This window comes from Camelus bactrianus, chromosome 8, assembly GCF_048773025.1.
Source record: "Camelus bactrianus isolate YW-2024 breed Bactrian camel chromosome 8, ASM4877302v1, whole genome shotgun sequence".
NCBI classification, from domain to species: Eukaryota; Metazoa; Chordata; class Mammalia; order Artiodactyla; family Camelidae; genus Camelus; species Camelus bactrianus.
Genome location: NC_133546.1, coordinates 61241240 through 61254267, shown reverse-complemented (window position 1 = coordinate 61254267; position 13028 = coordinate 61241240). Strand labels below are relative to the sequence as shown.

Sequence of the window (13028 nt, the reverse complement as noted above, 5' to 3'; positions counted from 1 at the left end):
GCCAGCACCCTCTTTGAGAATTGTAATGTGTAATAAATGGATATAAGTGCTTGACAAGTGTTTCCTGACTTGCAAAAGAGACAAGGAGGGTACTATGAGTTACTTCTCCCTAAAAGTTATGTCAGCTTCTTAAATTCTATAAAATTCTTGGTCTAGATTACTGGAGCCAAGCATATGCAGTTATGTAGTTGGGAAAAAACGGAAGAATTTGTAGCCATGGGATCCTGTTTTGACAGTAGTTGGCTCCCTTACATATAGGTAAAGAAAAGTGGCACTGGGGTCTATGTAGGAATCATTTAAGTCATTTCATTAGTTGTCACATATTGTGTATGATGGAGGCTGAACTTAAAAGCAGTTCTTTGCATTGATTTTTTTTTTTTTGCATTGATTTTTGTGTGAAAGATGACATTCATGCAGCAGGAGGGAATTTCTTCCTTCTTAGCTATGCTTACCTTGGGGGATTACAATCTGATTATTGTTCTTTCTGGGAATGAAAGTCAGATACTTGGCAATGTACACTCCCTCAGTTCCCTCATTGAGGGAATTCAATAGTACCTTGCTTATACATGCTGTCAGCATCACAAATTTTGACTTCCAAACATTGCAACATTAGACTACAATTTTTGTAACAGCAATAATGACCCACCAGTAACCTTTCATTTCATCACTGCTTGATATTTAGACTCCACAGATCTCAACTTCATCTCACTCAGTATCAGCAGTCATAGTCTTTCTGCCAAGTGGGCCTCCTGACACCCATAGGTGGTACAAGCTCAGTTTTACCCCGGTCAGCTTGGCCCATTGCCCCATACCATTTCCCCACTTCAGCCTGAGCTTTGCTACAGTTTTCTGTTCTGGGGTGCTGCTGGAGAAAGTCCACTAATGGAGCAAATCTGGGCCACGGTAGATTTAAGATAACAGAATTACAGGGCTGGGAGGTTACTTAGGACTCCTCCAGCTCATACCCCTCCTCTTATGGTTTTCTAAAATGAGGAAATTAGAAAGGTTACTTCATCTGTCTATTCCACCTTTGCCTCCGTGGGCCAGCCTTAACTGTCCCTTAACAACACACCCTATGGACTATCTGACTTACTGCATTGGCCACACCTAAAGTGTTCTATAAAGGACAGGCTGGGGCAGCAACATACTGGAAGGAGCTGAGGACTTCTCTAAAAGATGCGTTCCCATAGCCCATGGCTGTTTCTACTTACATGTATTTATTGGGGAAGGAGGATGAACCTAAGGCACTGTCCCCAAGCCACACCTTTGTTCCTCTACTGTGCTGTGTTTCTTCGTCCTCCTGCCCAACATGGTACTTGGGAAGTTTGTTTCAATGAGAAGAGGGGAATGCTGTTGAATGGATGTATCCCCGCCACCACACACCCTGTTCTCACCCTCTCAATATTTTAAGGCCTTCTTAGCCTTTACTGAATTATGAAATCCTCTGAGGAGCTGAAGAAACCATGACCCTTCTTTCCAGAGAAAAAATGCCCATGTACACAAAAGTTTGAATAGAGTGTCAGGTTGACACAGCCTTAGAAACTCCTCTGTGTACCTCTGATTAAAAATCTGTTTTAGAGAAAGAGATACTTTTCCTTAAAAACAAAACAAGACAAAACTAAGTGCCCTATTTGATGTGTCACATTCTTTCTCTCTTTATGAGATTTTCTTCTAACAGTAACTGTTAGTACTTGAATGTTGACCTTGTTCCAGGATCTCTCCTAATAGCTTTCTATTTAAGTGATTTAATCATCCCAAGAGCCATATGGTTGGTAGGTACTGTTGTACAAATTAGAAAACCAAGACTCATGGAGTATAAGTAACATTCCCAAGACTGCACATCCAGTGAGTCTGTTTATGTCCAAAGCCTAGAGGCTTACCCACTCAATGTTTCTTTTCTCTTGTATTTAACTCGTAGGTTTATATTAACAGATGTTATCTGATAAGTTGTATATTAATTTCCTAGGGCTGCTGTAACAAATCAGTACAAACTAGGTGGCTTAAAGCAACAGGAATTTATTTTCTCATAGCTTCTGGTGGCCTGAAGTCTGAAATAAAAGCTACCATCAGGGCCACACTTCCTCTGGAAGCTCTAGGGGAAAATTTGTTCCTTGCCTCTTACAGCTTCTGGAGTCTCTTGGCATTCCTTGGCTCATAGCTACATCTCTCTCTGCCCCACCTTCACAATGCCTCCCCCTATGTGTGCCTGTGTTACCTCCCTTTGCCCAATAAGGGCACTTGTAATGGCTTTTAGGGCCCACATAGGTGACACTGACAGGTTCCAGTGATAAAAGGCCAGGACTAGATGATAATATATATAAATGGTTTTTAACCAAGTGAATGACTACATGTCAAAAACACCGATAATAGATCAGTGTCAGCCTTGAGAGTAGTGTTTCTGCACTGTGGCTGCATACTATAACCATCTGGGCATCCTGGAAAAATACCAGTGCTCCAGAGCGATGCCAGACCAATTGATTCACAATCTCTGGGAGAAGGGTTTGAGCATCAGTATTATTTTTTCAATGGTTCCCAAATTAATGAAAGATATGCAAGACATCTACACAGACTAGTACAAGGCATTACTGAGGGAAATTAAAAGACTGAGTAAATACAGAGATATACCATGTTGATGGATTTAAGACTCACTATTATGAGGACGTTTAAAAATTAACCTATAGATTCAAATTTATCTATAAATACCAATGAAAATCTAGCAAGTATTTTTGTGGAAAGTAACAAGATGATTTTAAGTTTTATATGGAAAAGCAAAGGGCCAAAAATAACCAATACAATCTTAAGGGAGAACAAAGTTAGAATACTTTGACTTTATCAAGATTTATTACAAAGCTACAATAATTAATACAGTAGTTAATAATAATATGGTATTGATGCAAAGGATGGACTAAAAGAATAGGATATATCATCCAAGCAGGCCAGTAAATTTACACATGCTTGATTTATGACAAAGGAGACACTGCAGTTGATGAGGAAAGAATGCTCTTTTTAATAAGTGATGCTGGGCTAACTGGGTATCCACATGGAAAAAAATAAATAATTGACTTCTACTTCACTCCAAACACCAAAATCAATTCCCAGTATATTGTAGATCTAAATGTGAAAGGCAGAAAAATGAAGCTTCTAGAAGGCAGCTTAGAACACCTTCATGACTTTGGGGGTAAGCAAAGGTTTTTTAAACAGGACAGAGAGTATATTAACCACAAAGTAAAAAAGTGATAAATTAGACTTCATTAAATTTAAATACCTTGAAATTCACTGTTACACTTGCTACCAACTTCGTATAACTAGATTTTTCAGTTCATGTTTTATTCTTGCTTTCCAAATCCCTCACCGTCCACTGTTTTCTCTAATTAACTCTTTCAGATTTTGTTCTTATCACAAGTTTCCTACCTCTGATCAAAACAAATAGTCTCTTCTCATAATTTATTCTTCATATCCTTTTTGTCTGAAGAATTTCTTTAAAGTCAGTGAGTTTCTAATCTGTTTTACTTTATTTGATTTTGAGCCAAATAACTTTTGGGGGGGGGGTAATTAGGTTTATTTATTTATTTTTAATGGAGGTACTGGGGATTTAACCCAGAACCTCCTGCATGGTAAGCATGGGCTCTACTAATGAGCTATACCCTCCCCAAATAACTTTTTTTTTAACTTCATTGAAAATGTGGATTAACTATTTGTGATAAGGAAATTGTGGTATGTGCATACAATGAAGTATTAATCAGCAATAAATGGGAAAGAACTATTGATATACATAACAACTTGAATGAATCTCAAAATAATTTATGCTCTCTAAAAGACCTAGACCAAAAACTTACATATCATTTGATTCCATTTATAAAATTCTAGAAAATGCAATCTAATCTATTGGGACAGAAAGCAGTCAAAGATTGCCTGGGGATGGGAATGGAAAGGAAGAATGGAAGGGATAGATCACATTGGGACAGGGGAGAACTTTGCAAGGAAGGGGCTGATGACATGTTGATTATCTTGATTGTAGTTATGCTTTCTTGGGTGTGTACTTGTCATAATCAAAGTGCACACTTAAAACGTGCAGTTTAGTATACTGGAAGTCTGCAGCACTTTTAATATTGGTAAAATAAATTATACATATCAATAATTATGGTAACATTTTTGGTTTTTCAAATCATTTTTAGTTACTAAGTCATCAACATAGCTAATCTACTTTTTTTTGAGGGGTAGGAAAAGACATAATGGCCACAGAGGGAAAAAAGTCACTAGAAAGCTTACTTCCTCTCTCTGCTGTTCACCATATGAAGACACAATGAGAAGTCAGTAGTCTGCAATCCAGAACAGGGTTTTCATCAGAACTCAACCATGCTAGCACCCTGATCTTGGGTTCTAGAGCTGTGAGAAATAAATTTATAAGCAAAAAAAGTGTTTGCAAATTCCCATACCAGTAACAGGGAACTTTCTTAACCACTGCCAACCCACCCCCCACCAAAGTAGAGTATTTATTTTCAGCAAACACTATACTTACTGGGATAATATAAGCATTTCTTTTAAAATAATGGCACTCAATATTACCATTACTATGATTCAACATTGACTAGAAGTCCAAATCAGAATAGTAAAAGGTGGAAAATACATGAAAAATAAATGGGAGGATTGACACTATCTGACTTCAAGACAAAGCTACAGTAATCAAGAGAGTGTGGTATTGGCCAAAGAAATACCACAGTAGACAAACAGATCAGTGGAACAGAATAGGGAGACCAGAAATAGACCCACATACATATTGCTCTATTGACAAAAGAGCAAAGGCAATTCATAGGAGAAAGAGTACTCTTTTCAACAAATGGTGCTGGAACAACTGGACATCCAGAAGCAGGAAAAAAAAAATCAATACACAGATCTTACACCTTTCACAAAAATTAACTCAAAATGGATCATAACCTAAATGTAAAATACAAAACTATAAGAACTTAGAAGATAACATAGGAAAAAATCTAGCTACCATTGAGTTTGGCAATGACTTTTTAAATAAAACACCAAAAGCATAATCCATGAAAGAAAAAATTGATAAATTGGATTTAATTAAAATTAAAAACTCCAGGAGGAGGGTATAGCTCAATGGTAGAGTGCTTACTTAGCAAGCACAAGGTCCTGGGTTCAATCCCCAATACCTCTGTAAAAAAAAAAAATAATAAAACCTAATTACCACCACCCCCCAAAAAGGACACAGTGCTATATATCAACTATGTCTCAATAAAACTTGCAGGGAGGAAAAAAAGAATGATAAAATTAAAAACTATAGTGTGAAAGAACTGGTTAAGAGAATGAAAAGACAAGCCACAGACTGGCTTGAAGTCTTTGCAAAAGACATATCTGATAAAGAACTGTTATCCAATGTATACAAAGAACTCTTAAAACTCAACAGCAAGAAAAAAAACCCCAATTTCTTAAATGGGCCAAAAATCTGAACAGGCACTTCACCAAAGCAGATACGCAGATGACAAGTAGCATTTGAAAAGGTGCTTTACATCATAAGTATTAGGGAACTGCCAAATTAAAGCAACAGTGTGATACCACTACACACCTATTAGAATGCCCAAAATCCAGCACTAATAATACCAAACGCAGGTGAAGATGTGGAGCAAATGGAACTCTTATTCATTGCTAATGGAAATGCAAAATGGTACAGTCACTCTGGAGACAGTTTAGCAGGTTTTGGGTTTTTTTTTTTTTACAAGACTAGACATACTCTTACCGTATGATTCAGAAATTGCAATCCTTAGTATTTACCTAAGGGAGCTGAAAACTTATATCTGCACAAAAACCAGTACACAAATGTTTATAGCAGCTTTATTCATAATTGCCAAAACTCAGAGGCAAATAAGATGTCCTTCAGTAGGTGAATGGATAAGCAAACTGGTACATCCAGGCAATGGAATATTATTGTTGATGGAAATAATCAATAAACAATCCATAACAGGAATAGAAAAGAGTTTTATTTGAGCCAAACTGAGGACTACAGTCCAGAAGACAGCCTCCCAGATATCTTTGAGGAATTGCTCTGGAGAAGCATGGTTTTCAGCATTGTTTTATATTTTGTCAGAACAAAGAACATCAAACAAGTCAGGGATGCATTCTTTCTAGGTTTCAAAAGAACAGATCAGCATGTGAACAGATCAGTTAGTATGGCCTTGGCACCTGGGAAGGAAGTCTTATCATTGAAGGAGTACCAGCATTGGCATCCAAGGAAGGGAGGCATTTAACTTTATTTTTAACGTGGACATTCTTTACTTCTGGTTAATACTCCTTTTCCTTAATAATTAAAATGGATGTACGATGTATTGATAGACTGTTTTAGTTAGCATAAAATTCGAGTTAAATCATGTATGAGCCAAAATGACTTTCTCATACGTCAATATGTGAAAATTTCTTTCATTATTATTCAATGCTAAAAAGAAATCAAACTCTCAAGCCAGGGGAAAAAAAAAAAGTGGAAGAAACTTACATGCATATCATTAAGTGAAAGAAGCCAATCTAAGCAGATTCATCCTCGGGGACTCCCAAGGTATTTCTGATATGCTCTCCCTCACTCTCCAGAATTGAGAATCACCGTCACAGGGGCTATAATTCAAAGGCTTTTATGCTTTAAATCCCATTTTCCTCATTAGGACTATATGTATGAAATTTAGCTGCTTTGAAGGAAAATAATTTTAAGAGAGAACCATTATTGCCTTGGCTTTTTTTTTTTTTTTTAGAGGCTTGATTTTAACAGAATTGGCTGATTTTTTTCATTTTATGTTCTTGTAATCTCTATTCTCTTGCAATATATTAAAGAGCAGGACCCCAAGCTTGGGTATCTGCAGTAAATGTTTCAAATACCCACCCCCTGCTCCCCGATCTAGGTTGTGAAAATCTGCTCATAAGGTTTGTTGTTTCCCCACTGGCTGATTCAGGTGATGGAGAAGAAGATGGGAAACAATTCATGCTTTCGCTCACCATTCATCTTACCTTTAAAGATAATTTACAATCATAAAGAAAAGTAGATTTTTAAAGATCAGATTAATGAGCTTAAGAAGTTTGCTATTTTTGTGTCAGGAAACTCAACTCTCTGCTTTTTTGTGTGTGCCTCTTCATATTGTGCCCATGTAACTAACCTCTAAAGAGGCCTCTCTCTAAGGAAGATGATTAAGGAATGATCTTGTGATCTTTTTCACTGAAAGGATGTGGGAAAGTAGACTGAAAATAGCTCATGCTTATTCTAAGAGAAACTGCAAGAAAAGTGACTTGCATTGTCTTGCTTGTCCCACAGTTTCTTTTTCATCATTACCCTAAAAAGTCAGCTTCCCTTTCTACAACCCAGCATTTTTGTGGAGAAGGAAAGTTAAACTGGAAAATAAAATTGTTAGCTAATTCTAAGACACTATGACGTCCACGGTTTCAAAATTGATAAACTGTATATATCACATTGATCAACACGTTGGCTGGGTTTAAAAAAAAAGTAGCCAATCATTGCATAGCATGTTGATAATAATAGAGAAGAAGAGTGAGACAGGGTGAAAAGCACGAGATCTGGATTTTTTTTTTAACATTTGAGAATTTTTTTGGAAAATGCGGTTGTAGCTCTATTTTAATGATCTACAACTAAAAAGCAACAAAGTAGAGAAGCTCCACATTGTTGTGCCTTTTCTTTTTTATTATGAAATATAACAAACAGAAAAGGTCAATGTAACATATATGCACCACTGAATAAATAATTATAAAATGAACATCCGTATAACCACTGTCAGGGGCATTACAGACTCTTAATTGAGAGTCTGCTGCCACTTGCATGAGCTTCGGGGATCTGAATTCTCTGAAATCATATGTAAAATTAGAAACCTTACGCGTTTTTCTGGAGGAAAGTCTAGAACTTTTCTTATAACCTTAAAAGAGTCCCCTTCAAATATTAAATACTGATATGAGCAACAGGACTAAGAGAACTGTGTAGTCTTGGGTTGGTCTTTTACACTGATTCTTGAATCCGTAGGATGCAATGCCAATAGTTCACTCTCTGTGAGGCTGCTGTAGGGAACAGCCCCTTTGTTATTATCTATGAAATAACTTTGTAAACTCTAAAGTACTCTTGCAAATGTTCATTATATATCTGTGTTAGTAAATGGAAACTTTCTTAGGAAGGCTTTTACAATATCTAAAGAATTGCTAAATTGCTTTCATTGATCAAGGCTGGCTTAAAAGTCCTGGTCTATCTCTTTCTGGCTTACTTCACTTAGAATGACATTCTCCAGGGCCATCCATGTTGCTGCAAATGGTGTTATATTGTCGGTTTTTATGGCTGAGTAGTATTCCATTGTGTAAATATACCACTTCTTTATCCAGTCATCTGTCGATAGACATTTAGGTTGTTTCCATGTCTTGGCTATTGTATATAGTGCTGCTGTGAAAATTGGGGTGCATGTGTCTTTTCACATTAGAGTTCCTTCTGGATATATGCCTAGGAGTGGGATTGCTGGATCATATGGTAAGTCTACTTTCAGTTTTTTGAGTAATCTCCATACTGTTTTCTATAATGGCTGCACCAAACTACATTCCCACCAACAGTGTCGGAGGGTTCCCTTTTCTCCACAGCCTCTCCAGCATTTATCGTTCATGGACTTCTGAATGATGGCCATTCTGACTGGTGTGAAGTAATACCTCTTTGTAGTTTTGATTTGCATTTCTCTGATAATTAGTGATATTGAGCATTTTTTCATATGTCTATTGGCCATTTTTATGTCTCCATTGGAGAAATGCTTATTTAGGTCTTCTGCCCATTTTTGGATTGGGTTGTTTTTTTGTTATTGAGTTGTATGAGCTGATTATATATTCTGGAAATTAAGCCTTTGTCAGCCACATCATTTGCAAATATTTTCTGCCATTCTGTAGGTTGTTGTTTTGTTTTGCTTATGGTTTCCTTTGCTGTGCAAAAGCTTATGAGTTTAATTAGGTTCCATTTGTCTTTCTTATTTCCATTACTTGGGTAGACTGCTCTAGGAGGATGTTGCTAAAATTTATGTCAGAGAATGTTTTAGCCTATGTTTTCTTCTAGGAGATTTATTCTGTCTTGTCTTATATTTAAGTCTTTAAGCCATTTTGAGTTAATTTTTGTGTACGGATTGAGGGAGTATTCTAACTTAATTGATTTACATGCTGCTGTCCAGTTTTCCCAACACCACTTGCTGAAGAGACTGTCTTTTCTCCACTGTATATTCTTGCTTCCTTTGTCGAAGATTAATTGATCATAAACATCTATTTTTGCACAAGCTTCATCCTCATTCCAGGAAAATCTTCTAGAAGGGGAGGATAAGTAAAATCCTTTTATACTATGACTTGCGTATTTTTGTGTTGATTCATTTGCTAATAATTTGTGAATGTCCTTAAGCAAAGTATATTGGCTATATTTCTTTGCAACTTGAGAAAAATTACTGGCAGTCTGTTTAAAAATGAAACTTTGTTGTTTGATGCTCTGCTTCTAATACTAGTTTAATCCTGCTTCATACTTTCATGTCAGTAGGTGGGCCTAATGAACATTATGGTTAAAGGACAAAACCTCATTATCCCAACTCCAGACTCAGATGTGTCATATGTGCTTCTAGAATGTGGAATTTTCTCTTCTGGCATCTTGGATCATCCTGTTACAGGCTTCCTTTTAACACGAGAACATGAAATTAAGCTGTAATACTTTTTACTTTTTTTTTTTTTAAACTAGACATTAATGAAAAAATTTCACATATTGAGGTATGGGGAAAGTCATCTTGCTTATACGTAATTTAACTCGAATTTTATGCTAACTAAAACAACCTGTTTGTGGCCTATCAAATATACACTGTACATCTGCTTTAGTCATAGAAGAGAAGGGTCCATTGACCAGAAGTAAAAAGACTGTCCATGTTAAAAATAAAGTTCTTTCCTTGGATATCACTGCTGGTACTCCTTCAATGATAAGACTTCCTTCCCAGATGCTGGTGCCACACTGACTGGCTGTGCACATGCTGATCCGTGTTTTTTGAAACCTTAAGGGAATGTATCCCTGACTTGTTTTATATTTGTTCTGACAGAATATAAAACTGTGCTGAAAACCATGTTTCTCCAGAGCAATTCCTCAGAGTTGTCTGAGAGGCTATGTCCAGGACTATAGTCTTCAGATTGGCTCAAATAAAACTCTTTCTATTCCTGTTACAGATAGTTTATTATGTCCAGCAACAATACTTTTATAAGAAATGCCTTTCTCAACAATACAACCCTTCAGTTTTCCCATAGTCTCAGAACTGGCTCCTGTCCCCCGCCCACCTCGTCTCCCACACCACCTCCGTTTTTAACAGGGCATAGGTTTCCAGTTAGCAAGTTAATACTCTTGCTTAAGAAATCTTGTGTTAGACACTCTTAACCTACTGAGGTGTAGTGAACCTGCCCTTTTCTGCCTAGGGTTTGGGTCTTTCTGTATGTTGTTTGCTTTTGTTCTTTAAAGTTATGCTCGCCCATCCTTTGAGGAAAGACTCTTAAGCTTGGATCCCGCCGCGCCTCCCTTCATTGGCCCCACCCACGCCCTGGCCACGCCCCCTTGGGCCTTAGCGTTTGGTTTCCATGGTTACACCGCCGACGCTGGGAAGAATCGGGTGGCCACTGCTCTAGCTCTCCATTCCGGCCGAGGTCAGCCCACTCGAAGACCCGCGCCCTTAAGCCGGGACCAGGACGCTAGCATAGGGCAGCGGGCGGAGGCTGGGCGGCTGTAGCATCCCGTCCATCCCGGTTGAGACTGGACTCTCAGTAAGGACTCCTTTGGGGGCGCCGCCACTGGGCAGAAACAGCGGTCACTTCCGGCCGAGGCGCCCAGGTCGGAGGGTGAGACCTCTAACGGCTACTGGGCCGGCTTCAGGGCCTTCCTGCCGCTGCTCGGGGCCGCTAGCGCCCGCAACGGCCGGAACTCGGGAGATTTAGAGCTTCCGAGAGTGGGGCTGGGGAGCGTACCAAGAGGAGCCGGTAGCTACCCGTGCTCCGTGCCCGATCGCGCGCGCGCACGGCTAACATTGGGCGTAGGTAGTTGTTACAAGCCTCTGAGTTAAGTGCTTACCTTACGCCACGCACTGTTTTAACCACTAAGCACATAGAACTCAATTATTCCACGCGACAACTGTGGGAAAAGGGTAGTAGTTGCATCTATATATTTCAGATGAGAAAACCGCCTCAAAGAGAGGAGAAGCAAATGCCCAAAGGCTCAGCTAGAAAATGGTGGGGTCACGATGGAACCCAGGCAGTCTGGGTCTGCTGGACAAGATGCCAAGTGTTAACCTTAGCTGAACACTAGTAATGCGAAAAGTTAGCTTTATCTACCCGGGATTGCGTTTATTCTTCTCTGCATGCTGATTTCCCCTATGCTTAGTTACTAATAGGAATCAGAAAACCAGATAACCATTAAGACCTACCACCTTTTTCTGGTTTTTAGTAATTAATAACCAGGAATTCATTTTTTCCCATGATGTATAGCTCTCTTAATATGTTTTACTTTTTTTGCTTTTATGTTTTTAATCAAGAGTCTAAAAGCCAACTTGAATGTGCAAGAAGAATTTAACGATTCGAGCAAGAATTGTTTTCCAAGAGTCTCTTATAATTATGAAAGGTCATTGAGTGACTGTGGTGGAATAAGTATTTCCTCCTTCAAGCTGTACGCGGCCGCCTACACAGATGAGATGGGGTTTCTCATTAATTCTGCCTCTCCCCGCCACCAATACTGTTTAACCTTCTTTAAATCTAAAAATACCATGATATAAATGTAGTTTTGGTGACCACCATCATTTAAATAAAGAGGGAATGTTTCAATCATTTGAAGTCCCAGTTGCTCTTTCTGTCATCAACAAAGTCCTTCATTTTTATAAATATAAAACAAACTAATGGAAAACAAGAGGGGCCTAGATGCTAGAAAATACTAACACGTTAATAAATAATATGGCTCTTTACAAATATAATAGTGGAGAAATCGCAAGAGGAAAAAGTAATATATAAATACAATTTTGAAAAAACAATCTCTTTTTATTTAGCCAGAATGCCTCCCACTCAGGCTGAAAGTGTTATAAAGAATATCATTCGAGAAATAGGACAAGAATGTGCAGCCCATGGAGAGATTGTTTCTGAAACTCTGGTTGCATTTATGGTAAGAATAATAATTTTTGTGAATTACTGCTTTGTTAAAAAATGTTTTTAAGTGGTGCTCATTTTCTTCTAAAAACTCTGATGTTTTCCTAAATGTTATTCCATTGAAAACATGTTGAGATCATTGGACAAGGTAGCCAAAAAAAAGTTTTTTTTAAGTCTGTACAGCATGTTAGTTCTAGATTTTTAGAGACTGATTTAAAGGATCTTGATGAGTTTTAGAAACATCAATAATGTTTTCCTGTGTGGGAGGTTTTTAAGTATGTAATTTTGTTCACTGTTGTAAAAATTACTCATTGCCTTGGTCTTTCCATTCTTGCTTTTGGTTTAATGATACACAAGAAAAATACGATAAAAAATAATCAAATAATTTCCCAATGTAAAATCTAGCCATTGCTGTCAACCTACTTCTCCACGTTTTCTAACACCACATGCAGATTTAATGTTTATTGTTCCCTTTCTTCAGCCGCTAATGAAGGTGCTGATGAGTTGGGTAATAAGAAAATCAGCCCAATAATCAACCCCTGAGTAATCAAGAGGCAGTTATTTTTAAAATGGGAAAATATTAAACTAATTTTGTAATACTCTGAAATAAATTTAATGGGCTCTTTCCTACTCTTAGGTGAAAGCTGTTGTCCTGGACCCAAGTAATGGCTTTAACACAGATAGAATGCTCCTAAAAAGTGATGTGCAGAAACTTGTTAAGGTGATTATCCAACAGTTCTCAAACTTGGAATTATTTACTTGCAATTCTAAATATAGTGCTTGTGTTGGTCAGTACTGTCTTCAGCTCCATGAAACAAAACCTACCAAATAGTGGTGCAAACATATGAGAGATTTTTTTTCTCATT

At 37.7% G+C, this 13028-nt stretch overlaps 1 protein-coding gene across 6 annotated transcripts in view; it reads left to right on the top strand.

Annotated features, from left to right (window-relative positions):
* CFAP206 (cilia and flagella associated protein 206) overlaps positions 1-13028 on the top strand; it is a 48315-nt gene that overhangs the window by 13024 nt on the left and 22263 nt on the right. Inside the window, exons 1-3 of one of the 6 annotated variants that reach the window (XM_074368650.1) lie at positions 4133-10680; positions 12066-12178; positions 12800-12883. In XM_074368650.1, coding sequence (XP_074224751.1) covers positions 12071-12178; positions 12800-12883 — 192 coding nt within the window. In that variant the 5' untranslated portion in view covers positions 4133-10680; positions 12066-12070. Of the gene's footprint in view, positions 1-4132; positions 10798-12065; positions 12179-12799; positions 12884-13028 lie in introns of those variants that run through there. The other 5 variants (XM_074368649.1, XM_074368651.1, XM_010948959.3 and 2 more) reach the window with 5 other exon arrangements.